The following is a 27471-nucleotide window of genomic DNA, read 5'->3' as shown; positions in this document are numbered from 1 at the left end:
CATTACATCCTCTCCTTGAAGCTGCACGTCAGACGTGGGTTCCTCTTGCTCCGGGGTGCTGCTGCTGCTGCTTTCAGCGATGCTGCTGGCCGCGGGCATCATTGTCGCCTCCACAGGTAACTGTTCTGCTTTCCCTGACTCTTTCCGTTGTGCATCTGGATGTGTTTGCTGGTTTCTGCTCTGCGACATCTTAAGAGAATGTGGCCAAATGTTTTGTGCATCCCTGTGTGTTCCGCAGTACTAGTCTTTTGATCGCAGCCAGGCTGGCAACGCACAGGGGATCCCAAGCGACTCCAAGTCTTTCTAGTGTCCTTTTGGTAGGAAGCAAAAGGCTGAAGAAGTCACAAGTGTAACAGTTCTTGCTGCGTTCTCTCCACAGTGTTGCAAGCCCAGTTGTTACAAAACCCAACGTGGCAGTTCCAGTTCGTGGATATCGGGGTCAAGACAGAGATCAGGTGCGATTCTGGAGAAAAAGTTGAAGATGGTGGATTGTCAGTCAGTTGGTACAAAAGAAGAGAGGGGGAAGTGCCTCTTTTGCTCAAGAGTTGCAACGATAACAACACTACAGGCAAATTCGTTTGTAAAACTAAAGGGCAAACTTGGATACTGGAAATCGCTGACGCCCAAGTGATTGATTCAGGGCAATATCTGTGTGCTAGGAGATCTTGTGACTTCCGTCTTGGGCCTTCACTGATCGTCGGGGGTAAGTGCACAGGGCTGAGCGCTGCAGTGAAAATGCTGAGTGGCGACTGCACATCACACGCCCGCAGGTCTGGAAGTATGAGCAGTCCGGGACGGGCTCTTTTCTCGTGACCTTCCCCTAAATGGTGCCCAACCTGACCTCCAGCCAGCCACTGGCATGGTGTGTGGAGGTGGCCTTCTGCCTGGCCAGCCCCAGGTAAATTCTGGGGCCGAGTCCCCCCCCCCCAATCCTGAGGCTGACCTGGTTATGTGCAAGCACATGGAGAGCACATTGGAGCTGCGTGGGGAAAGTGAATGCAGGCGGCGTTCTGGAGGGTCCCTCTCCGACAAGCTCCGCACGTAGCACATCACCACAAGCAGTGCCTGCCGTGCCAGGAGGTGTCTGCCCTTTGAGAGACCCATAACTGAAAGAACGGCAAAGGAGAAAGACGCCGTTGATAGGATGGGACTCGCCCTCCTCTCTGGTTTGCCTGCCCCCTGGCTTCCCGGCCCTTTCCCAGCCACCGACGCTCGAGGGCACCTCCATTCCCTGCCTGCCTACCGGCCCTCGGCCCTGTGCGAGGGTTTCCCCTGTCCCCTTGGCCTCTCCCGCCTTCCACTCCAGGGCCCTTTGTCCCTCCTTCCCTGTGCCCCCACTTCTCGGGCTGCTCTGCCCCTTTCCTCCAGCCAGCCAGCCCCTGGGCTCCCTGTCGCTTGCTTCTCACCCCTTCCCATCCAGTCCCCAGAGGCAAGCGTCTGCACTACAGATCTGAGCCAGTTCCACCCCTGTCAAGTCTTCCCTCTGAACAACCCGGAGAAACTGAAGTTCTGGGAGGCCACTCAAGTTGTCTGTCAGAATTTAAATGCACTCATGAACCCTTCACAGGACTACAGTTTTGCAGGGTTCCTTAAGGGAAACCCCAGGAGTGAATCTGGCACAACACTGGTTCTAGTGGAGACCTTTGATCTGGGAACTGCAATTCCACTTGGGTGGACATGTTCCATACTTCCCTTCTTGGGCTGGCGAGGTTCGTGCCAGGGCATGGCCGCAAAGCAGCTTAGAAATGGCAAAACTCAGCACAATGTGGCCAATGGATTCGCGTTTTCTACCTCCAAGGAAACTCATCACCTTGCTGGCTCAGAAGCAACTTTGCAGGTGCTACAGAACCCCGGTGCATTGCAGGCATCTAGTCTGCAGTGAATTTGGCCCATCTGCTGTGTCGTTTTCTGGTTCAGTCTGCAAGCGCCTGTTTAAGAGTTTCATTTGTCTTTTTATGTTGTAAGGATTCATTGTATTCGTTGATTGATTTTACATGGAAGCTGTCTTGGGGGTCCTTGTTATGGCCAGAAGGCAGGATAAATAAATGAGCCACTGTAAGCATCCCACCTGTACCGAGAAAGCCCCTAGGAGACAGCCAAGCCCCCCACCCACCCCCTGCAGCAGCTACAGATCTCAGGGCGTGATGGGGGGGAGATTAGCACCAGGAGGAAATTCTGGAATATTGGTCTGAATAGATGGCTGGTCCTCCTGGGCAATGTGTCATCTGAGCCATTTCTTACCAGACAGTTACACCCCAAGCAGCCGGGTGATGGTTTTGCAGTCTCCTGAACATGATCCACCTTCCCAGCTGATGCAGAGCTGGCTACTCGCTTGCATGGTCCATGGAGTTTCCAACTTGGTCCAGGTGTCCTGGGATGTCCCTGGAGGTCTCCAGCAAGAGGGACAGACCCTTTTGGCGGAAAACAGCAGCAGCTCCTTGACTTTCCTCAGTCTCCTTCATGTCCCCATGGAGTCCCGCAGGAGTGGCGAGACCTTCACCTGCAAAGTCCGGTTCAACGCTTCCGGCTCCAGCGTGAAGAAAAGCAGCAGGTTCCCTTCCCGTGAGTGATTTCACCTAGCTTCATATACGATGCTTAAAGCCATCCCGGCTCCTATCAAGTTTGTGATATGAATTTAAAAAGCACTCAGGCCAGAGGGGTTTTTTGCCTCTCCTCTCCTTGAGCAACAACCAGCCTTTGCACAAACAGGGCTGGGGAGGTTCCGTGGGGATTTTAGCCTCAGGTAAAGAGCACTCCCCATGGCGCTCTCCTTGGCCTGGAGGGTGGGGAGTTCTGGCCTGTTTTTGGAACGCCCAGTTCCTTGCAGGGAAGGCTACGTTGCATACTTGCAGCGAGTGTTCCATGAAAGTCGCTGGTTCTCCTCTGTGGCTCTAGCATCACCCTCTGGAAGACAAACGATGCAGAACCGCATGCCGTGCACCATGATTTGGACAGAAGACGGGGAGCAAGGCAGAACCTTTGGGTTCTCTGCCCACAGGAGCAATTCCTGAGCAAGCAAACGCGCTCTCTCTCTCTCTCTCCCCACACACACTTTTTTTTTAAAGCCTCTTCTGCAGACCCTAAAGATAACTGCCTAAGATACACGGTGCCCCTGGCTGTGGCAGGCGTGCTGATGGTGCTGCTGCTTCTCCTGGGTTTATGTTTGGTCCGACTCTGTCCTTCCAGGCAAGGTAACATAAAGAACCACACCCCAAGGAAGGACTAATGAGAAGCTTCTCTTTTACGGGCTTTCCTCTTTGCCTGGGGGCCCGCGGGTGGGTGGCTCACTCACCTTTCCAGTTTTCTGCTCTCAGCTCAGCACTTAGAGGAGACAGGAGGAATAACTTCCTTTGTCTTATGGACACCCCATGGAAGCACAGCTTTCTGGTGGCAAATCCAAGCACCATATGCAGACTTCCGCTGTGCTCCACCATGCGCACCGAGATGAATGGAAAGCAGAGCCCCGTTCAGTGGGACTTGACCACGCCAGGCAACTAGCAGTGGGGACACTGGGCTCTTCCACACAATGCGGGCCCCTTAAAGAAACTGCTACATGGGGGCGTTCCACTCCCGAGCCGTGAGACGTTTCAGGGGTTCTAGTGCTTACTCAGTTTTCAGTGTCCTTAGAAGGAACTTGCTTGGTACTTCTAGTGTTTCTGTGCTCTAAGGTTTATTTACATTTATTTGTTTGTTTGTTTGTTTGTTTATTTATTTATATATCGCCCAATAGCTGAAGCTCCCTGGGTGGTTCACAACTCTGGGCAGTTCACAGGCTGAGCGGGAGGTGCTTAACAGACTTCTGGTCCCTAACGGATGGTGAGGGGAACCCTACTCCCATGGGATTTCCTGCAGAGAGCAAAGTCATCTCTCTGCCTCCTTCCCAGGTCCAGCCCCAGCCAGGCCGGGCCGGCCCTACCACTAGCCACAGTGAGTTGCTTGCCTCAGGCGGCAAATGCTATGAGGCGGCAGCAAAACATTGGAAGAGAGATGTTTGTGCCACGTGGACTTCCCTGCTGCCCCTGCTGCCTTCAGGTGTGGCGTCCATTCATCGGTGATGAAGGAAGGCTGTCAGTCTTGAAAAAAGGCTTTTGTACATGGAATGGGATAGAATTTTGTTCTTCGCCTCTGGCAGCAAAACTCAGGCCTGCCTTGAGTCCCAGTACAAGCTGTTACACACACACACACACACACACACTAAACGTGCTTCTATTGCTCTCACCCCAGACTTTTGCACATTCCTTAATGTGACAGGTGAGCCCCCTTCCAGCATAATTTCTCTCCGGCCATCTCTGAGAACAGCCACAGCTCAGCTAGTCTGCATAACAGTAGGGCATCTGCCAGGCTAAACTTTCCCACCAGTTTGACTCATTCTAACAATCTCTTTTCATAACCACAGACTCACAGAGTTGAGGGGGATCCTGGAGAGATCATCCACACTAACCCCGCCCCATAACAATGCACTCAACATACCTCCACATCCTTATGCAGAAGACGATCGTGCCCAGACTCCTTGGTCGAGGTTATAGAGCAGGGTGGGCAGACGTCAACTGATCATAGGAACATAAGAGGAGCCCTGAAGCTGGATCAGACCAAGGTCCATCTAGTCCAGCATTCTGTTCACACAGTGGCCAGCCAGCTGCCCATGGGAAACCCGCAAGCAGGACATGAGTGCAACAGCACCCTCCCACCCATGTTCCCCAGCAACTGCCTCTGACACTGGAGGTAACTTAGCCGTCTCCAGCAGAGATTTCGCCCCTTCTGGCTGTTGGGGTTAATTCTTGCCAAGGCCATTGGACTAGGGAGGACTTGGATCTATTCCAGCAAAGCACTTGCCATGTTATTCAGGATTCAGGATCACTTAACTCCAGTGCTCAGCAGTGGCGAGCAGGGGTGAGATGCCATCCCACTCTTGTTTCTCGTACATCCTGAGCATGAATGCTTGCTCCGGACATGTAACCCACATGAAGAGACTCAGGGAACGGGCTGGGCGCACCTGAATTGGCATCGCGAGCAGGTGGGTCTGCCCAGCCTGGGAGTGGGTGGCTGCTGTGAGCCCCCGGAAGCAGCAGGATAGAAGCATAACACACACTCGGACACATCTGTTGCTCTCTCTCTCTTCCTTTTCAACCTCCTCCGCAGATCGTGAGGATGACAGCCCCCGAAGCTACAGAGCCCCGCTGATTTTCGTGGTGTCCCTGGTGTTCCTGCTGATTCTCCGGAGAGTCCTTTGCCATCAGTTGGACCTTCCATGCTAAGGAACATGAGCGGCTTTTAAAGGTAATTTTTATCAGTCCCTGGGAGTTCTACTGTTAGTTGCTTTTAACTGTTTCAAATTGTTGTAAGGCTTTGTATCTTCGAGGTTTTATATTACGTTTCACCATGCTATGAACTGCCCAGAAATCCAGCTATTGGGTGGGAGAAAAATGTAATGAATGAATGAATGAATACCGAATCATAGAAGCATAGAATAGTAGGGTTGGGAGGGGCCTCTAAGACCATCGAGTCCAGCCCCGCTGGTAATCCCGTCCTCAGGCATACGTAACAATGGCTCCTCTCTCAACCTCTCTTCATGCGGAAGGAAATTCCACACAGACTCATTGGCAGGGATTCTATCCTGGTGGGGACAAATTAGTCCATGCTTCACAGCTGATGCATTTCTGGCATGCTACCCAGACCCAGCCAGGATGCCCAGAGGTCAGGGATTACAGGAGTTGTTGTCCAAAACAAATGGATGTCATCAGGTTCCCTACTGGGCAAACCTGGACCTGCTCCAGATGACAGGTGAGTTAGGGTCCCTGAAGCTCCACCCTCAGAGGTCTCACAGGTATGGCTATTATTACTGTTCCCCTTTGGAAAATATCTGTCATCAAGGGCTTTCACAAGGGAGGCTCCTAAGAAGCCGTATGGGCATACACCTGAAGGCTTCTCGTGCCGGTTCAGGTAGGCAGGAATTCAGCTTACAAACCATTTGGAGAAAATGCAGGAAGCAGAATTTACAGGCTGCACTCGAGCTGAAAGAATTAAATGTTAGTTCATTACTTGTGTGGGTTTTACACCATCAGATGACTGATTAAACCTGCATATATTTGCAAGTGAGTAAAAACGATAGAAAAGAACTACTTCCTTCATTTTCGATGGGGACTGAATTTGAAATGGAATCAAAATAGGTAACAGCATTTTATTCCTTTGCAAAATAAAGTGGTTATGCTTCTCTGGATTTCCTTCAAGGACTTGGAGTGGGGAAGAAGAAGAGGTGAGACTCATGAGTAGGAATGCTGGAGAAATTTGAGATGGACTAAAATGAGCTTGGATTTCTAAGAATCTGACCTGCAGAATCTGCTGTGGAGCGTCCATGGACTTTCGTATGCTTTGAAATTTACACATATTTATTCGTAGGAAAATATGCAGGTTTCTGCTGAGGAAAAGTTGAATGGAATGGGGGAGAATACGCTAAATCTTGTGTACTGCGATCACTTATGTAAATTGTTATGAAACCACTTACGGAATTATTTGTGTATTTTTCCGCATGAAAAAAAAAAATCTTATCCATCTGTGAGTGGACCATGGAACAAAAGGCACCTGACAATTCAGCAAACACAGACAGAGTAGATTTTACACAGTCTGTACATAGGACAAGGATTTCTAAAGATTTGGACATCGTAAGACAAGCCAGTGGGTCAGTGGGTCAAAAGATGTTGGGACAGAGATCAAGTTGTTAGAGAGAGAAGGCTATTCCCCCCAGTGCACAGGACTTGCTCCCCTGCATATGCAGTGCAGGGCAGATACAACTTCACCATTAGAATAAGCTTGAGAATTAGGACATAAATCATATAGGAAAAGTTCCATTTAATACAAGCATCTACATTCAGCTGTGGGATTTACTTCCTTTCCTCGTGTTTTTCCTTCTTCTAAAAATGGCATTCACATTTAGCACCAGGTCGTATTAGTCCACTTGAACCACATTTCAGCTTCTGTAATTCACTTCTGCATAACTGGTCTGGAACAGAAAGTGGAAAGGTCAAAGTCATGCTCACCGAGGTATGCATAAGTCTTAAGTTTATTTCCCACATGTACAAAATCAGACCAAGAAGCTCCCTTTTGTTTTAGGAGAATGTTTTCTTTGTCCCATCCACAAAATCCAACATTAGCAACCATTTTAGACATGTTCAGAAGTGAGGCATTACAGGCTAGAATAGGTTCTTACAATCTCACAAGTGCATCCATGGCTGCTCTTAGCACAATACTGTTCCCACAAAGCTGGCAGTGGGGCTTGGCGGGGGCGGGGAGAACAGCAGGCTTCTGCCTCCCAATCCCTCAGTAATCCTGCGGCAGGCTCCCAACCTCCCACTGGTTGCAGGATTGCTGGGATGGGGAAAGTTAGAACCGCCCCACCACTCCCACCCCAGGGTGTGTCTGTGGGTGCACAGATCAATTACTCCTCCATCCGTCACTCCCCGGGAGAGGCTGACACCTACAGCAAAGTGACGCTGGCCCTCTAAAGGCCAGGGCAGCAGCGGGGAGGGTGGAGCTCCCACCAGACTCTCCTGGCCTGACCAGAGACATCCCTTCCGGTTGCTCTAGGCCGGTGCTGGGGTGACTCGTTGGGATGCCAACTGCGAGTTGCTCTCCATGGGCCTGGAACCAACTCCATGTCCTGGCTGGTCCCTGCGGGGCTGGCTATGGTCCTGAAAATGCTCCTGGTCCAGACGCCTCCCCCTGCTGTGCCTCCCCTGTCACCCAGTACAGGCAGCGGGATCTCAGATGCAGCAGGGTACCCCTCAACAACATGCAATCTCTCTGAAATGTCATCATCCAAGGATGCCAAGTACCTGTGGGATCTCCCTCATGGGTGTTCGATTTGCTGGTGCCTCTGCATTCCCTGTGAGGAGAAAAGACACGCAAAGAGGGGGAACTTGGCTCCACCTGAATAACGTCCATCCAAGAATAATGCAATTAATCTTACAAGTACATTACCTCTAGCAAGGCGCTTCCTGAAGATCAAGAGTAATGGTGGAATCAGGAGGAGGAGGGCCACACAGGGTACCCCCAAATGTAGAACAGGGCTGCAGTTTGCTGGCAATGGAGAGGGAAAGAACGTATGATCGGCACCCAGCTTAGCTACTGGGCCAGTTTAGAGCAGAGCAGAACGTCAAGCGGCCAAGGACCCTCCCTTTATGCAATCTCCATTTAGCGGACTGTGGCCAGAGGTCCTGCCCCAGAGAGCCTCTTGTTCTGGGAAAGGAGCAGGAGATTGCAAGAAGCACATGGGAGACGCCTCCTTCTCACTGGCCTTCCATCCACACGTCTTGGCTGTATCACTTGTAACCAGAACGGAACCTGCCTCCAAAATATTCTGTCTCTGTCCTGACCACGTGACACCCTTTCCCCTTAAACCTACAGGCTCCCCAACCAGTTCTTTTTCCATCACGCTGCCCCCTCATCTCTCCACCCTCACATCCAGATCTCTGCCAGCTTGTGGCTTTGCTCCTCCTCCTCACATCAGGAAAGAGAGAGAATTGCATTGTCTGCTTTCTTCCCTTAATGTCTGACACCTAAAAATCCATTTTCCAACATCCTTGAGTAATCTTAGAAAAAAGACTTGTCTTGTTTTATTCTGGTTACTACATCCTGACAGAAAAAGAGAAAAGACAGCAACCCAAATTCATAGAGCAAGCAACGAGGGAGAGAAGGAAAGAGGACTCCTTCCATTCCTTCTGCTCAGAAGAGCAATCCCCCTGCCCTTTTTCCTTCCTTCCTCCCCTTCTTTTCCAGAGAAGGAACTCAACAGAGCTTCCCATCACTTCGCAAATCAGCAGGTAAGGAAGGGTAAATCTTTGCATCATCTTCTATTTCCTTCTCTCTTCTCCCTTTTCCTAATATTCCACCCAGTACCAAACTCCAAAACTCCTGGGCTTGCTTGAGTTCTTTCTCCGTCCACTTTCTCCCCAAACCCCACATTTGCTCTAAAACTCTCTCACAATTCTCCCAAAACACTCTATTACTCTCCCATTCAAAAATATCAAGTGGAAAGTCCCCCCCTTTCTCTCTCTTCCTCCAAGATCAGCCACACACACACGCACACGCACACAATTTCTCATGCATTCCAGTGTACTTCACTATTGACTTTAAATGCTTGTCTTTAACCTTCTGAGTGTTAATGTATGATTCTAATTCCCCAGATGTATGCATAGTTCGACTTCCCCTGAAGTGTGAATCATTTTGAATTCCTCTTTAATAAATCAAAGAATTGCCTTCAAAGACCTTGTTGGGGCCCCTGACTCTCTGAGCTTCTGGGGGTGTCAGGTTCTCCTAAGCGCCCGAAGTTCAGTGCCGAAAGATCCCTCAGGCATGTGTTTGGTTTACATGTATGTGATATGCATGCCCATGTGAATTAAAGCATACTTCGTAACAACCGCTAACCAGAACCTGCCTCCAAAATGTTCTCTCTCTCTGTCCTGACCACGTGACACCCTTGCTCCTTACACCCACAGGCTCCCCACCCAGTTCTGTTTCCATCACGCTGCCCCTTCGTCTCTCCACCCTCATGTCCAGATGTCTGCCAGCCTGTGACTTTGCTCCTCCATCAAAAATACTTCATTCACCTGGTAATCTCCATCTCCTCCCGTCCTGGCTCTTGTGCCTGGAACTGGATTGAGATTCCTTGCCCAGCCCACCTTTTACTCAAAGCCTTGCTACAGGAGATTCGTAGAGCTCAGCTAGCATGGCTAATGCTCTTCAGGGGGGCTGGTATCCCCAAACTATGTCTGATGGATAGCGTTAAGCTCTAAAATACTGTTGCATGCATGCACCCCACTTCTGAGCAATGGGAAGTTTCAGGAGTTGCAGCATTTACCCAGGGTTCAGTCTCCTTAGAAAGTGGTCACTGGAGACTTGTGGCCCTCAGTGATATGCAGTTCATTTGCACACATATAAAGGCTGAGCATAAGCTGGAGCTTCATAGCGCTGCAAGATATTCCTCTTCCCCCTTAGCTTTTAGGGGAACGCCCAGGACCATAAGATTGTATGCAGAGAGCAAAGTCAGCTCTCGGCTCCTTCCAGCCTCAGTTCCAGTACAGGCTGATGCACGCAGGCTCTAGTGGGTGGGAGAAACATGGCTCACCTCTGCCCATGCCTCTGCCTCCTTGGGCCATCCTAACTCCCATTGAAATTCGTCACCAGAATGTCCCTGGCCATCCCCGGGCCTCTGACGTGCCTTGAGAGGTGTTGCCTCAGGGCACCCACATGGATAGCAATCCCATCACATTGTGGACCGCCCAGACAGCATCGGCTTTGGGGCAGTACAGAACTGAAATAAATAATTTGTACCTGTGTTTGTGGACACTGAGTTGGTGGACACTACAGTACCGCTGATGTTTTTGTTCTCTTTGATGGAACAAGTGCAAGTCGCCCCTTGGGTCCACCTCTCTGGAGGGATCAGCCTCAAACTCCAGATGTTGAAGGCTCCTGTCCCATCTATCATGTCCCCATCTCTCTGCTCCTGAAATATTTCCCCACTAATATTCCAGGAGATCGTATCCCAAGCAGGGCTTGTGTTGAAGAACAGGCAGAGCAGTGGGATGCTGTGGCCATGCTGAGACCCCTCCAGGTAGGAGGGTGCAAAGATGGAAAGTTTCGAAGCCGCTAAAGGAGAAGGAGAATCACAGGTTGCTTGTTGGAGTTTCTTCCCGCCTGATCTCTCAGGTTCCGTTTGGGTTCCACCACGCTTCTAAAACAAGCCCAACAATGAACCGAATAGAGTAGTCCCCCCAGTATTAAATAAGAGAAGTGAAGATCCAGAACCAGCCTCTCCCACCAGATCACCCCAGCCGCTGAAATCTACACTAGACTTTCCTCCTGAATACACAGCAGCCTACATTCACCTCATCTGGGGGAGGGTTGGGCAGGGGCTGTGTAAGCACCACATTCCCTCGGTGGGTCGGGTCGCTTCTTCGTTTATTAAAAGACCGATATCCTGCCCATTAGTTTTGGGGTAGAACCCGCAAGGTAGTCCACAACCTCGTCAGTCAGCCTTCCCCAGCCTGGTGCCCTCCAGCTGCTTTGGACTTCAGTTCCCATCTGCCCCAGTCACCATCATCAATGACCGAGAATGCTAGGGGTTGTAGTCCAGAAATTACTGAAGGGAACCAGGCTGGTTGGGGAAGGATCCTGGAAGGCATTAGAGAGGAAACGGAAGCTTGAGAGAGAGAGAGAGAGAGAGGAGAGAGATCCCTCCCCCCTGCACAAAATTCTTCATAGCCCTCTGGTACCATTCCTCAAGAATATAATACTGTTCCAAATTTCCCCCATGGTGTTGAAATCCGGCCTATTGAACACAGTTCCCCGCGTACTTGGACATCAGAGGGCCACCTCTGCCCAGGCCTCAGACCCCCCCGCCCCCAAGGCTGACTTGTTTTTACATCACCTCTGCAGGCAAAGCTTGCTTTGTGTCAAGCTGTGTTGTTGTTTTTAATTTGATGCCGCGTATGTCTCCATCTGCTTTTTACTAGGTGGTTTATTCTGTTCATTATGGTCAACAGCTTTGGGGGGGATTTATATACCATTTTCTAAATTGTTCTCCCCCTTGCAACCTGTAAGCTGCCTGTAGCAGGTTTCCAGATGGGCTAGACAGACCGTAAATGATTAGCGACCCTTCTCCAAATCTGCCCGGGCACTCACCCAAGATGATCACTTTTGACCCGTTCGAGAACCTGAAATTCTGATGGCTGAATCTGTATGCGGCACAGTAATACACCCCGGCGACCTCCCTTTGCGCCTTGTGGATGATCAGGTTGTACCCTTGACTGGAGTACTTCCCATCTGGTTTTGAGAATTTATAGATCTGGTAAATCCTGCGCAGGCTTCTGCCTTGGTGCTCCTTGTACCAGCTCACTACCTCCGCATGAAGCCCATCTGGAAAGCTGCAGCTGATCTCGATGGTGCTTCCGGGAGACGCCAAGATCGTTGCCAGCGTTTGCAGTGTCCCTGTATTCCCCTGGGATTCAGCGGCTATAACAGGAAAGCAAAAGGACTCTTGGTGTTCCAGTCCAAAAGGAAGCAGCGGGGAAACTGAGAGACCAGGCCCAGTCCTACCATTAGGCAGAGGAAGGTGGCTGTCTCAGGCTGCAGTTTTGGGGCATCACGAGATGGCTGGCTATTTAAATTGTTGTTATATTTTTACTGGCAGGAAGGGGAGAAGTGTTTCTGGGATTATTGACCTCAACAGCCAAACTATCTTGGCTGGCTTTGGCTACCCTGGACCTTGACTTGGGGAGTGGGGGCGGGGGAGAAGGGCACCATTTGCTTCTCCAGTTCTGGCAGAAAAGCATCTTGCCCTGACCCTGATAACCAGACATGACATCTGGTATCCATGCAGCACATTCTAACCCCGCAGTCTTCGTGCAAGTTGAGTTTCAGCCAGTTTTTACTGATTTATTAGGTACATTTATATCCCGCCTTTCCCCCAGGGAACCCAAAGTGGCTTGCATGGTCGTCCTCCTCCTCTCCATTTTATCCTCACAACAGCCCTGTGAGGTAGGTTAGGCTGAGAGTCAGTGACTGGCCCAAAGTCACCCAGGAAGCTTCATGTTTGTAGTGGGGATTAGAAACCGGGTTTCCCAAGTCCCCGTCCCACACTCTTTAACCATTACATCACACTGTGTTGCCCCCCAACCCCCCCCCCCCAAATAGCTGTTAGGGTCAACATGGGCTGGCACGGTCCATGCAACCTGTGTGGCTTTCTGCTAGGTGTGCAGAAATATCTTGGGAAAAGCACCCAATTTTCCCTGGCTATTGCTATGTTTTGAATGTAGAAGAGCACCGAATCAGAAAGATGGGCTAAGCATATCTCTCAGTGGCTGAATGATGCCGTTTAATATTTACGGAAGGCAAGCAGGAGTTTGCCTTGGGAAGAATCCGTTCATCCAGCCACAAGAAAATGCACATTTTCAGAACTGACCTTAACCTTTAGTCTTATTTATTAAGTTTCTATCACAGTTTGCCACTAAAATAATGCTCAAGGCAGCCAAGGATAAAATACAGGTAAACATGTTATTTGTGCTGAAAACACTTTTTAGCCTATATTTTAAAACAGTTATTAAAAAAAAATTCCAGCTGCACTCAAATGAAAAAGCATCTTAGCACAGGTTTTAAAACTAATTTTTTTGGGGGCGGGAAACATGTTGCTAAAATGGCATCCTGGTGGAAAGATTCCTCCCTCCCCACTGGGCTATGTCACACCTCTTCGTGTGCATGGAACCTAGCGGGATGCAGACACGCGCAAAGCACTTCTACCCCCAGAAGTAACAAAACCCAATTCCAGTCCTGCATGTAGCAATGTAAGGTAGGACCAGAAGCCATCAGAATAAAAACAGCACAAGCGTATTGAAGACCTGCCTCAAAGGGCTACTGTTAGGAAGAGAAGGACAAAGAGCCAGGCTCACAGGCCTTAGGGAAAGGGGGCCGAACCAACCACCCAACACCAGCTACCATCACTTCAAAATTTTGTGAATCCTCTTCCCCCCACCCCAAAACGGATTAGGTTCAAAGTTTTAAACACTGTAATCTAAAAAAATATCTATTTGTCTTTCTTTGGTCTCTGCTTTAAAAACTATTGTGGAAGCAATGTGGGAAGCCCCCAGATTTGTTCACCGCAACCTGTAGAGTTATCCAACACGGGGAGCTGGTTGGTTATTTCAAAAGTATTTCTTCATATTTTAGCGAGACAGTGTAAGGCATTAATCACGGAGGTCATCTGTCAGAAATAATATCAACATTACAACATGCTTTAGGAATAATTTAATGCAATGGTTACCTTCCTATCCATACTTCCCTGGAAGTAAGACTCATTCAGCACAATGGGACTTACTCCTGAGTAGCCATGCATACACACGTGTTGACTGTCTCGTCGTATTTACCCAGGATCTTTTACAGGTAAGTAAATTTGCAGTATCCTGTTGAAGAGCAGGACACCTGAAATAGGCTGGGTTTAGAAAATACTCACTCTGCAGAGCAAGTAGAATAATCCCAGCAAAATGGACACGCATCTTCTGTTCCCTTCGACTCTTGAACTCTGAAGCCGACCTGCTGTCCGAGGGACGTCTCCTTGGTCCCATGCGCTGTAATGTCCTCGGCTGTCCTGTCAGTTTGGGGGGATAGAAAGATGAGGACTGGGAGAAGCCATTCACCCACTTCTTGCACTGAGACACCGGCTGGGAAGCCCTTTGGAAGACTGTTCAGAAGCGTTTCTTTTCAACCATGCAAGCCACGAGATTGTCGAGAAGAGGATGTTGCCACAACCCTCCCCAGCTCTTATTAAAATGTGTATTAACGAAGAGCTGACCACTGGCTAAAATTTAACGGCACCACAAAAACTCAAACATGGAGCAAAGGAAGAAAAGGAGCAGATGAACAAGACCCAGAACCAATACTGTACCAGGTGAGTCGAAATGACCCTTGCAGCCTTGCTGTGGCTTGGGAGCTTCAAAGAGCCTCTCTTCCGTGGGAGGTGAGTTCCACCCCTGCGTCTGCTCACGACGGAGGCCTCACAGACCTTTCTCAGTGGCTCCCGTCAGCACACTGCGCCACCCACGCGGAGGGGCTCCTTTGCAAGAAACTGGCCCCACATCAAACCCTGTCCTTGAAGCTGCACCTCGCAGGTGGACTTGGGGGGTCCTGGTGCTTTCAGCAATGCTGTTGGCTACGTGCCTCCTTTTGTCCTGCACAGGTAATGCCCATCCTTCTGGTTTATTATGCCTCTTAGCCCTTTTCCTGTGAGAAGTTAGGTTGTTTGAATTTTATGTGCTGTTTTGCTGTGACTTGGCTAAAACATTCTGCACATTCTTAAGCGTGCCAAAATTTTTAGGGCGTCCCGCCCTAGTTTTTCAGTCTAGTTCTCCATCCTAGCGAAGGGTGGAGATCACCAGATGGTACAATGTCTCTTTCAGAGATATTTATTTTATTGCCTTTATATCCCACCTCTACTCCAATAAGCTCAGGGTTTGCATACAGAGTTCTCCTCCTGACCCCTTTTATCCTCACAACAACCCTGTGAGGTAGGATAGGCTGGGTGACTGGCCCAAGTCACCCGGTCCTACCCCAACCCCCTACTGAAAAATTATAACCACACTAAGTTCCTCCATGTGTTTTTTTTCCACAGTGTTACAACAAGCGACGTTACTCTTACTCTTTCAGACTCGGAGGTTCCAGTTTGTGGATGTTGGGAAAAGGGCACAGATCTCGTGCACTGCTACAGAAGACCTTCAAGGCAGAGAATTAACATTTCTTTGGTACAAAAGAAGTGGGAATGAACTAACGCTTTTACTGGAGAGTTGTGCGGACAAAAAGAAGGAAGGGAAATTGGCCTGCAGAATTGAAAGACGAGAGGTGGTGCTGGAAATCATCGATGCCCGCGTGAATGATTCTGGCCTGTATTTGTGTGCTTACAGATATCCTGATTTCTACTCCTTAACTTTCAGCAGTGGCTTATCTCTGATTGTTGGAGGTAAGGCAGCAGGCTGAGCTTTGAGAAGGAAGCATTGGGAGGCAATGGCAGGTGGGGATACGTAACTCCCAAAGCCAAACGGTTCAAGACGAGATCTCACGACCGTACCCGTCTCTGGCAGGCGCGGGTCGTGTTGCCTTTGAGCCAAGGGTGTCCTGTGTGGAGGCAGCTCTGTGCAGTGCTGGTGCCAGAGAGTGGCCTGGCCAGGCACATGCTGGGCCAAGACCCCACAGAACGCCCACGAGAGCCCCGACATGCAGACGTTTTCACTTTGTCCCGAGCTCCCAGGAAGGACGGAAGAAGCACACGTCTCTCTCATGACGTCCACCCTTCTTGGGAGCCCCAATCAAAGTAAGAATGCCCCACACAAGCCTCCCATGCAAGATAAGTGGGCTCTCAATATTTCCCGCCACCACCACGAAGCCTGCAGGTTCCCCCAAACACAGCCTGAAAACCACCAGGAGGCGGAGCGGGAATATTCGCCTGGGGAGAGAGCAGGAGTCTCGCTGTCCTCACTGAGTTCTCTGCTTCCCTTTTCTCGCCAGACAGCTATACACCAAACTCCTGGGTGATGCTTCTGCAGCCCCCTGCCCAAGACCCTCCTTCCCAGCGCACGCAGAGCAGCCATCTCGCTTGCGTGGTCCACGGGGTTTCCAACCTGGTCCAGGTGTCCTGGGATGTCCCCGGAGGGCTCCAGCAAGAGGGCCGGACCCTTTTGGCGCAGAACAGCAGCGGCTCCTTGACCTTCATCAGCCTCCTTCACATCCCCCTGGACTCGCTCATCAGCGGGGGGAGCTTCACGTGTGGAGTCCGGTTCAACGCTTCCGGCCCCAGCGTGAGGAAGAGCTTAACGCGCAAAGGACAATTCAATGCGAGTGAGTGATTTTGCACGCCTCCGTAAAAATGCTGGTCATTTGCAGCCAGGAGGCCTAATGGACTCCCAGCTGTCCATGGAGGCTCAGGTGTCAGCTGTGAGCCGGACAGCGCTGTATCAAATCCATCTGATACAGCGGCTGCGCCCCTTCCTTCCCGACCATCTGCTCCCATCGGTAGTACATGCTCTGGTCTCCTCTCGTCTAGACTACTGTAATGCGCTCTACGTGGGGTTACCCTTGAAGACGGTTCGGAAACTGCAGCTGGTACAGAATGCGGCGGCTCGCCTGATTAAAGGCAGCCGCTGGCGAGATCACATCACTCCAGTGCTGAAGGAGTTGCACTGGTTACCAGTTGTTTTCCGGGCCAAATTCAAGGTGTTGGTTTTGACCTTCAAAACCCTATATGGTTCCGGCCCAGCCTATCTTAAGGAGCGCCTCCAGCAGCACCAGACAGGCCGCTTAACAAGATCAGCCTCAGATGGCCTTCTCTCTGTCCCATCAGCCAGGACAGCTAGACTGGTGGGGACGAGGGAGAGGGCCTTTTCTGTGGTGGCCCCCACTCTGTGGAACTCCCTCCCTAGGGAACTCTGTCATGCCCCCTCTTTAATGAGCTTCCGTCGTGCATTAAAAACGTGGTTGTTCAGGCAGGCATTTGGGGTGGGTTAGGGTATTGTAGAAAATGTTTTTATTGTAGAATTTTATTGTTTTAAACTGTTGTATTGTGTGCTGTACATCGCCCAGAGTGGCTGGGTGACCAGCCAGATGGGCAATTAATAAATTTAATAAGAAAGAAAGAAAGAAAGAAAGAAAGAGCAAGCAAGCAAGCAGGCCAGCCTGCTGGGTTCACTCAGTTTTGCCTCCCTCAGTTTTGCGTTTCAGTCAGGGAACCTGACCCGGCATTGCCTGGGGTGCTCCTCTGCATTCCAAAGGCCTCCCTGTAACTTGAACAGCAGTCAGACCTGTGCCGTCCTAAACCCTGCAAGGAGGGCCGCGGGCAGTACAGGCCACATGTATGTCAACTGAACCGAACCTTTCAAACAGAGGTCTTTTCTCGGTGCAGAATCTGTTTTTGTGCTTGCTTTTAGGACAAGGTATACAAGGACAACCCTAGGTATAGCTTGATGTATAGCTTGATATATCATCACACCCCATGACCGGTTTGACCAAAATCAGGTGTGTTCTGCAGCTGGAACAGCCCCTTCCACAAGGCCGGTGGGTTGGGGCTCCCCTGCTGAACTGGACAGGGAGATGGTTGTACTGTCCACCAACAGGAGGAATTCCTGAGTCTGCCAATCTGTTGTCTCTTTCTTCCGTTTAAAGCTTCCTCTGAGGACCATGGGGAGACGTGCCACAGCTACTGGGTGCCTCTGGTCGTCGCCGGAGTTCTGGCTTTGCTGCTGCTTCACCTCAGCCTCCTTTGAGTTTGCTTCAGCCCTTCCAGGCCAGGTAATTTCAGGAACTGCGTCCTGAGAACTAGAGGGCAGGGCACCCGTTCCTCTTTCAGTCTCTCTTTATGCAGAATGGAATCCCACTATTTGCTCGTTTGTTTTAATTACCGGAATTGTGCTTTGTACATTTAAAATATTGTTTACTCTGTCGGCATAATTAGATGTATTTTCAAAGGGCGAAATGTCAGCTGTGGGGGAAGGGACCATGTTGCAGGACGTCAGTGGGACCAGGAAATGCAGCCGTGAGGGTGCCCTCATGATCAGACGGGGTATTGCCAACTGCCTCGTGGAACGTTTTCCCACCAAGTGCCTCATCAGCGCCTTTTCAGTGCACAGCGGATAGGTTGGCACTGCGATACAAGTACAACTTTTTGGCAACAACATTCAATGGATTCTCAGTATCATGAAATGTGATTGCATTTCCAAATAAAGCTAACAAAATAAAGGCAACAAAAGACGACCCTATTAATAATAGATCAAGATCACTCACGAAACAAAGGAAGTACCTAATTATAATTCTTTATCTATACCTGAGGTGCTTCTGGAACATCTACAGTAAAACGCCCTAAGTAGGAGCTCAATACCTCATGAACAAGTAAAAATACAATGTATATAGCATATAAAATCGATCCTCTGAGTGAATTGGAGGATGACAATTCCAGAGAAAATGGCACTGGTGGAAGAAACCTCGGAATAACGTTGGGAAGACAGAGAAAAAGAATTCTGTCCATTGATTGATTGATTTACTGTTCATTTCTTTTCTCCTTATTGCTTTCCAAGGATTCCAACCCCGGGTCTCTGAACCTCCATCCTCAGAGGCAGCACAGGTATGGCTGTTGCTTTTTCTTTTCTCTTTTCCTTTGGAAAACATCTCTTGCTTATGAGGTTGCTTTCCTGAATGAGGTTCAAAGTAGTTTCTAAAGGCAGGAATCCAGTTTATGACCCACCTGGAGAAAAAGGAGGAAGCTGCATTCGCATGGAAGGTTTCGCCTTGGCCAGTTCCCTAATAAACTAAATCGATTAATTAAAGAACTGAATTAATCAGCTTGGCCAGTGGCCTAATTAAAACATCTCAGCCCATTATTGTTCGAGTTTTATCCAGCAATTAGCTGGGCGAGCAGGCCTCCGTTAGAATGTGTTTCCAAGATAAGAAGAAGGGGCTACTCTTTTAGTGTTTGGACCAGGGGTCGTACCTGGGGCAGAAGGAGCCTCCAAGAAAAGCTGAGGGGAAAGAGAAGTGCGAATGTTTCTACTGAGATAGTTCCTGCTGCCTGTAGTCCTTGTGTAAGAACAGTAAACACGTTCAAAATCTCCTGCCCAGTTACTTGGGGGAGTGGTTCAAAACCCCCCCAAAACCGGTTGAGTTCTAAATCCATTGACACACCCAGTTAATAGAGTCGTGCCTGCAGTCCTAGTTTCAGCTTTAGTGTGCTAAAAGCTCCGCCGAGCTTTCTCGGTCCCCTGTCCACCATTGTTAGCAAAGAGGCAAATGTTTCCGCGGTTCAATAAGGGGGTGTCTCTTTGTCCTCCTCACTACCTGAGCCAGAGTGGAGGGTGGAGACCTTCACATCCGCGTGAGGAAAGATTGCCTCATTTATGTAGTTTTGTGTGAAAAAGAGACCACAACTCCCTTCTGCCGCAGCTAGCATGGGCAATGGTCAGGGCTGATGGGAGGTGTAGTCCAAAACATCTGGAGGACACCAGGTTGGGGAAGGCTGTTCCAGGCAGTGTCAGCTCCGGGTCACGGGCGGGGGGTGCCCTCCGGCAAAAGGACCTCATGGGGTCCGCCTCCTCGACTACCCCACTTTCATCTCTACTCGTTCTGCCCCATTCTGGGCCAGATCCATACCGCGACCTCAGGGGAGAGGGAAAAGCAAGTGGAGACCGGTGCTTCTTCTCCTTGCTCCTGCCACTCCTCACTCGCTTTCAGAGGGCGGGGGAGCAGGTTGCGACAGTGAAAGGGAGAAGTCGCAGGGCTGGGGGCCTTGGCAGATGCCCCCAAATGCCGACCTGGGACACCAGCCCTGCCTCTAGGCTAGGACAGGCTAGAAACTCCAGCAGCTGGACAACCAACAGGGCTTTCCCACTCCTTAGCTCAGCAGGAAGGCAGCATTATTATTTTTTTATTTTTTACAGGAAGATATTTGCTACACCCAGCTGGATTTTCGATCGAAGCGTGGTTGCGGGAAGAAGAGGAGACACGCATCTCAAGGGGAAGCTGAACAATTCGAATGACCTATGACAAACCTATGATGTGATTTTATGACAGCAAACATACAGAAAGGAAGGATTAATAGAACACCTGACAGTTCATGACTTCCGGCCCAACATGGCATAGGATGGTGGATCTCCTGATCCATATTACGTTTTCTTGCAGAGGATTTCTTCAGCGTCTGAGCATCGGAGTTGAGCGGGATTCACAAAGGGTCCCATGACAAATCGATCCTCTCATCCCAGCAGGCTCTTGCCACATTAATGGGATTTATTTTTTCAATGCTTCAAATAAAGAAATGCATAAATAAGAATCACATTGTGGTTTTATGCCAATCTAGCTGTCTTGGCCTCCCCAAGGGAATCCTTTGATGTGGGTTGTGAGAATTCCCTTCGGGCACAATCTTAGGCTCTGCTGGCTGGGAAATGCTGGGAACTGTAGGCCTTTTTCAGCTAAACATGCCCAGGGTTGCACCCTTAGCCTCCCACAGTCCTACGACTGTCCCCAGAATCTGCTGGGGAGAGGAAATTAGTGTTAAACCAGGTCAAGCTGGGAATAGATGCCCAGAACAGAGGACAGGACGGGTTCAAGAAGCCAGCCAATAAAAAACCCCATCCAAACACCGTAGCTGCAGCTTCTCATGTGAGTGACACCTGCTGAAATTCCTTCTTCTGCATAGCTACTGAAGGTGAAAGAGCCCTGCCCTCTTTGGCCTTTGCGGCCGTCCTAGACAATATCAGAGCACATGAAGGGGGAGACGTTGCCGTCCTTACACAGCACACTGGAGAAACTGAAATTCACCCATCTTCCTCCAGCGATATGCTTAACATGGGTGTGCAGCCTTTTGCTCAGGCTGGAATCTGAGCGTCACCGAGAGGCTTGGGCGCTTGTAACAAGTGTTTGTGGTGTCCGACTCTGAGCCGGTTCTGCTGTAAGTGTGGCCCTCTTTCACACAGGATAGGGAAACCACAGAAACAGAGAGAGGGAGAGAGAGAGAGAGATTTGATCAAGATATCTATCTCTTTTGGAGAATAGTGGGGGGGCACAATTCTTGCACTGAGCAAAGAGCAAAGGGTGAGTAGCAGAAAAATGAGGCCTGAATGCAGGGAGGGCTGTCTGCTCTCGGCCCACTTGTTTCCATCAGCGCCTTCACTTGTTTCCATCAGCGCCTTCACTTACAAAAGAAGTGTCAGCAAGTAGGATTGCCAACTTTTTTTCAGTCTGGGCTCCTAGGCCTTGAACACCTTTGGGAGAAGCAGAAATCCCGCAGGGGATATGCTTGACTCATCACTCTTTCCGAGGTCGGTTTCACCCCCTGAATCTCCGCTTGCTCTGGAGCTGTTTGGGCACAGTGGCCTTCCTACAGAAAGAGTTGGCCCTCCAAGACCAGGAGGAAAAATAGTTTGAGGCTGGGCTGATACACGGGAGGAGAGTCACAAGCTGGGCTCTTTTCCCACATGCTGTTGCACGTAGGATTTCCCATTCTGTGGTGAGTTGCTATAGGGAAAGTAGAAACCCCAGGAGGAGGAGGAGGAAGGGCATTTTAGCATTGAAAGAAGTGCAGAGAAGAGCGACGAAAATGATCGAGGGCCTGCAGCAACTCCCCTGTCAGGAAAGAGGACAACATCTGGAGCTCTTTGGCTTAGAAAAGGGGCAAGGGAAGACATGATAGAAAGGTACAGAATGATGCCCGGTGTAGAGAAAATGGATAGGGAGACTTTTTCTCCTTCTCCCATCGCCCAGCGGGGTCCTCCCGGAAAGCTGAGTGGTGGGAGACTGGGGACAGATGGAAGGAAGGGCTTCTTCACACCATGCATAAACTGTGGAATTCACTTCTGCAGGATGTAGCGATGGCCACCATCACTCCCTCTTGGGTGGCTGTAAAAGGGGATTGGACAAATGCATGGAGGAGGGGGAGGTTACCGTGGCCCCTAGTCCTGGTGGCTCTCTGCTCCCCCCAGTCTCAGCGGCAGTGTGCCTGTGTACACCAGTCACTGGGGAACGTGGGTGAGAGGGTGCTCTTGCACTCATGCCCTGCTTGCGGGTTTCTGGTCGACAGCTGGTCGGCCACTGTTGTGAACAGAATGCTGGACTAGATGGACCTTGGCCTGACCCAGCACAGCACTTCTGATGTTCTTCGGGGGAGAGGGAGAATAACATAAGACATCAGTGTCCCTGAAGGAGCACCTCTTCCCCTCGGGCTGGTTTTCTTTGAAGGCACCCACCAACGGGCTAGGAGGTGTCTGTGAGGACAGGGCCCTCTCTTTGGTGGCACCCTCCTTATGAAACTCTCCGCCAAGGGAGGCTCAGTGAGCTGCCTTTCCAAGGCTTGTCAACACATTTTTGCTTGTGAATTGTTTTGTCTACAAAAGTGTTTGCAGTGTGAAATGGTTGCTGGGCTTCACTGCTCTTTTCTGGACTGGTTTGTTTCCTTGATGGTTTTGCTACTTATTAGGTTTCAGTTGCTTTTAAATTGCCTTCTGTTCTCTCCGCCTCCCCCCTTTTTGTTTTTGCTAGCTGGACAGACCATTTTTAAGGCTAGAAACCAAACAAGCAGGCCGCAGCAGAGGAAGATGAGATGGGAAGCAGGACCATGCCGCCAGCCCTGCTGAAAGACCGCTTCCCTTTTTCCTCTTCCCTCCCCTTCCCCTCTTCCTTTTGTGTTGTGTCTTTTTAGACTGCAAGCCCGTCGGCAGGAACCATCTTGTTTTTGTTGACTGGATGTAAGCCGGTCCAGGAATCACTTTAGCCAAGGAATGGGATAAAGATAGTTTAAATCAATAATTAATAAACAGACGTTTAACTAAGCCAGTTAACTAGTCTGGCATCTACATAACGCCATGATCAGGAGAACAACCAACATGCTCTGCCTTTTGGCTGGATTTCCCTAGAGAAACGCAGGAGCACATATATTCTCAATTAGTCCATTTCACAAATAAAGAAAAGCAACAGGAAGAGAAACAAAGAGGTTGTTGTTTGAGAGCTATATTTAGGCAATAAGCTGTCCATCTCCCTGGGTTAAACAGACCACAGGTACATTATGGCTCCTGCATCTGAAACCACAGTTACAAGCCAGTAAACAACAAACTTCTGCCTGACTCAGTCTTTCTGTTCTTTGGGGTTTGGGTGTTATTCTTTTAAACAGCCCTCTCCCTTTATTCCCTTTCAGTCGCAACAAACAGGACATTTTTCGAAAGATCGTGTCATCTACATTTATATTTGTAAAATCGCAGGTTTAGGGGAAATTTGTCTTCTCGGCTCTGTCAGCCATACAACACACTGGTCTTTTTAAAAATGCCGGGAGGGGGGTATTCAGCTCCCCACAAATTGCCCTGCTGAGGAGCCTTTGTGGCTCATGGGGGTCGTTTTTACCAGCCCGTATTCTGAGCTGAGCAGCAGCTGAAGTGATTTTATTTCTGCATTTGATATTTCCCCGCCTGCTTTCTGGATGTCAGACACTTTTAACTCCCTCAGGTACCCCAGGCAAACGGAGGAGGATATTGCTTCAGCACTAAGGATGCAGCCCTATGCACCTTTCGGCCAAAGCAAGTCCTGCCGTGCCCAGCGTTCTCCAGCCAGCCCCGCTGGGAGTTGTGGGACTGTTTTCTTTCTAAACATGCATAGGACTGAGCCTGAAATCTGGATCCCACCATATGTACGTTTTTATTCTTATTTATTGTTTTGAGGCTGACAGTTAACCCCCTTGAGGGCCGTGAGGAGCAAAGTGACATAACTTGAAATCAGTCAATCAATCAGTACTTGGAATCATTCCCGTTCAAGATGGTTGGGGATGAAAGGATAAAATGCTGATCCGCAGGACAAGAGGAGAAAACAGGGGCATCGTTGCTGCGAAGAAACTGAGAGTTCCTGCTGCTGCTGCCCGTCTGCATCACAGCCCTTCCCTTCCAGTAGCTGTCAGAGTGATGCTGGGCATGAGCGGGTGGATGTGGGTAGTGTTAATACACACAACCTTTCTCCATTGGGTTTAATACCAGCACCCACATTCAGCAAGTGAGAAGATACTAAACTCTGGCATTGGCTTTTCTTCACTGTGCCCTTATTCTTCTCAAAGCGAGGCAAACATCTGCATTTCATTGCTTATAGGGCACTTTTGCATAACCCGTTGGGAACAAAAAAGCAGTAACGGAGAGCTCAAGCCCAGTCTCACAAGACACCCTCACAGTGCAATCTTATGCATGTCTACTCAGCAGTAAGTCCCATTTTTTTGCTGGGACATACTGCCAGGGAAGTGTGTGCTGGATTGTGGCCTTAATGGTTTCTTTCCCTGGCCTGTAAAATAAACAAAAAGTGACTTTTAAAAAACAGGATATTCATTCCGTGCGCAAAACAGCTGTCCCCAACATTGCATTAATGTAAATATTAAAATAAACAAAAAGTGACTTTTAAAAAACAGGATATTCATTCCGTGCGCAAAACAGCTGTCCCCAACATTGCATTAATCAAATCAATTGTTTTACTGGGGTTTCGTATTATTACTGGTCACTCATATCTGGTATACCATCTGGGCAATTTCCACCGGTAAAGCAATGGAAATCAATGAACATTCAGGTGTGATGCACTAAAGACTAGCATGAGGTCTTCACACAATCTTGCAGAGATACTGCTAGCCCAGAAATAGTTTTACTAGCCACCTGTGCTTGCATACCTCTCTTTGTCATGCGTGATATTTCAAAGGCCTTGGAAAAAAAAGAAGACTCCCCCCCCCCCCCGATGTACCAGTGTTCCGTTCCCGGTCACCTGGAGGCCATTTTTCCTCACCACAGGCAACCGGCTACTTACAAGCTCATTTGCATGACAGTTGGCCCCTGGAAAGCATTCTCTACAGCACATCCTCTCCGCTCCTTCAGCCTTACATGACCTTCACTTCCTGTCATCCATACACTGAATGATGCAAAGGCTCTGAATTGCCTTCAAAACGTGAGAAGAGCCGTGCTGGATCTGACCCAAAGCACCTGTCATACAACCTTCTGTTTCCTACAGTGGCTAACCAGATGCCCCAATGGGCCTATGACCCAACTGGAGTCCACCGAAAGAGCTTTCAGCATGGTGGCCCCCTTTCTTTGGAACTCCCTGCACCTGGAGGTCTGTTTCCTAAAAAGCATGATTTTAAGGTGGTGTTCTAATCTTTTTATTCTTTCACTGTTTCATCTGTTATGTTCACCACTCCAAAATCTGTTTTCAATATGGAGCGGTATACGAGTATTGTAAATATATAAATGAATGAATAAATGCCAGTAATCGTTGGGACCTCCACCATTAGTTAGTTGCCTGTTCTGCATTTGCTGTGAGGAGAAACAACAAAAATTAAGGAAAATAAAGGAAAATGTAACTGCGCTTGAGTAACAAGTAGGCCTCACACAAGTCATCATAGGGATGCGTTACCTTGGTCAAGATACTTTCGGCGGAGCAGGGTCAGGGCTGGGGCCAAGAGGAGGATGGACAATTTATTTATTTATTTTTATTTTATTTTATTTATTTATTTCATTTCTATACCGCCCAATAGCCGAAGCTCTCTGGGCGGTTCACAAAAATTAAAACCAAACAACACACAATAAAACAATTTAAAATATATAGAACATTAAAACCACAATATAACAATACAACCACAATAAAACCTAGCAGCAGTGCAGGAGTTTAAAATACAGATTTAAAACAGCAAAGCTAAAAATTTAGAAAGCTAAAATGCTAAAATGCCTGGGAAAATAAAAAGGTCTTCACCTGGCGCTGAAAGGAATACAATGTAGGTGCCAGGCAAACCTCACTAGGGAGCTCGTTCCAGAGCCGGGGTGCCACAGCAGAAAAAGCCCTCCTCCTAGTAGCCACCCACCGCACATCCTTTGGCAGGGGCTCACGGAGGAGCGCCGCTGGAGATGATCGTAAGGTCCGGGCAGGCACATAGATCCAGGGTCCTCTGCAATATGGAAAACAGAGTCTGCAAAAGGAGGAGGAGGGAGAGGGAACATGGTGGCCAGCCGCGGGCAAGGCCTCTAGGGAAGAATGAGGGGACAAGTCGGGGATGCGGTTGCCCTGACTGGCATGCTTCCTGTTCTGGGTAAGGCGGGGAGATGGCAGGAAGCCAGTGGGAAGTGCTTCTCCTCTCTGGCCCCCACTGCCCGCCTCAGTCTTCTCCCTGCCTGGAACTTTGCCACCGAAATCTTTCATCTCTTTCTTTCGTTGTTCATTCCACTTGGCTTCCCCTCCTTAAATCCCCAGGCTGGTTCTGCACAGTTTTGTGTCCGGTACAAGTGCCTTCATCCTTCCCTTCAAAGCAGCCTTGCATCCTGACGCATTCCTCCCACCGACCTTCAGTTTCTCCCAATCCACCACCCCAAAGCCCCTTGCTTCGGTAAACAGCTCCCTAGTCCTGACCGCCCTTGTGGCCTCCTATGCCCAGAGCCCTCAGAATGCCTCTGGTGTTGCGCGGCCTTTCTCTCTCTCTTCAGGTACCCCTTCAAAGCCTACCTCTTCCACAAAGCTCACAATAGGAAACCAGTGGGCCCCATTCAGCACATGCAGAGCTCAGCTGGGAAGATATTCTCCTGAAATTATGCAAGGTGGATAGAAATCAGCCTTTCTCTGCCCAGAGAAAAGAAGGCAGTCCCCCTCAGCCATGGAGAAGGAAGCCCTTCTCTACCACTGGGAGGAGAAAACCCCGCTTATCTCTGATGATGGGTGATGGGAGACAAGAGCAAGGTTTCCTTTCCCCGTGCTAGAGGAAGTCTTTCTAAGGGAACCTCGCTTTGTACTAAACATTCTTTGGCAGATGGATTGAGCTATTCTGAAATACTGTGCCTGAGTCTGTGCATGTGATACCTTGCTGGAATATAGCACTGGTGTTTCTGCTCTCTTGCTCTGAACAGGTAGAAGACATCCCTTGGGTCCGTGCCTCAAGAGGAATCCATTGTAAACTCCAGATGCTGAAGGCGTCTTCCCCATAGAATCATAGAATCATAGAATAGTAGGGTTGGAAGGGGCCTACAAGGCCATCAAGTCCAACCCCCTGCTCATTGCAGGAATCCAAGTCAGAGCATCCCTGACAGGTGGCTGTCCAGCCTCGTCTTGAAGGCCTCCGGTGTGGGAGAGCCCACCACCTCCCTAGGTAATTCATTCCATTGTCGTATTGCTCTAACAGTCAGGACGTTTTTCCTGATGTTCAGCCAGAATCTGGCTTCCTGTCACTTGAGCCCATGATTCCGTGTCCTGCACTCTGGGATGATGGAGAAGAGATCCTGGGCTTCCTCTCTGGGGCAGCCTTTCAAGTACTTGAAGAGTGCTATCCTATCTCCCCTCAGTCTTCTCTTCTCAAGGCTGAACATGCCCAGTTCTTTCAGTCTCTCTTCATAGGCTTTGTTTCCAGTCCCCTGATCATCTTTGTTGCCCTCCTCTGAACCCTCTCCAGTTTGTCTGCATTCTTCT

General features: G+C 49.5%; 3 protein-coding genes and 1 long non-coding RNA gene across 4 annotated transcripts; 3 read left to right on the top strand and 1 right to left on the bottom strand.

Moving 5' to 3' along the window:
* Window positions 1–12: 12 nt before the first annotated feature.
* LOC146334685 (uncharacterized) lies at window positions 13–6574 on the top strand. Its single transcript, XM_084824860.1, has 5 exons — window positions 13–116; window positions 380–703; window positions 2245–2562; window positions 5140–5277; window positions 6229–6574. Exons 1-4 carry the CDS (start codon window positions 80–82, stop codon window positions 5253–5255), a joined length of 795 nt encoding a protein of 264 aa, XP_084680986.1. The 5' UTR covers window positions 13–79; the 3' UTR covers window positions 5256–5277; window positions 6229–6574.
* Window positions 6575–6827: 253 nt separating this feature from the next.
* LOC146334684 (uncharacterized) lies at window positions 6828–14220 on the bottom strand. The gene is made up of 6 exons (XM_084823469.1): window positions 14000–14220; window positions 11677–12006; window positions 10327–10641; window positions 7975–8073; window positions 7830–7879; window positions 6828–6997 (listed from the first exon to the last, which is right to left on the bottom strand). Exons 1-6 carry the CDS (start codon window positions 14109–14111, stop codon window positions 6965–6967), a joined length of 939 nt encoding a protein of 312 aa, XP_084679595.1. The 5' UTR covers window positions 14112–14220; the 3' UTR covers window positions 6828–6964.
* Window positions 14221–14473: 253 nt separating this feature from the next.
* Window positions 14474–17149, top strand: LOC146334683 (uncharacterized). Its single transcript, XM_084823470.1, has 3 exons — window positions 14474–14722; window positions 15155–15499; window positions 16045–17149. Exons 1-3 carry the CDS (start codon window positions 14686–14688, stop codon window positions 16380–16382), a joined length of 720 nt encoding a protein of 239 aa, XP_084679596.1. The 5' UTR covers window positions 14474–14685; the 3' UTR covers window positions 16383–17149.
* Window positions 17150–17601: 452 nt separating this feature from the next.
* LOC146334682 (uncharacterized) lies at window positions 17602–20338 on the top strand. Its single transcript, XR_014786223.1, has 3 exons — window positions 17602–17820; window positions 18603–18649; window positions 19959–20338. It is a non-coding gene; the product is annotated as an uncharacterized LOC146334682 (long non-coding RNA).
* The last annotated feature ends 7133 nt before the right edge of the window (window positions 20339–27471 follow it).

Source organism: Heloderma suspectum, chromosome 17 (assembly GCF_057233095.1).
Source record: "Heloderma suspectum isolate Gila_16-S chromosome 17, 16-S_ref, whole genome shotgun sequence".
NCBI lineage: Eukaryota > Metazoa > Chordata > Lepidosauria > Squamata > Helodermatidae > Heloderma > Heloderma suspectum.
This window is presented reverse-complemented; position numbering and strand designations above follow the sequence as displayed.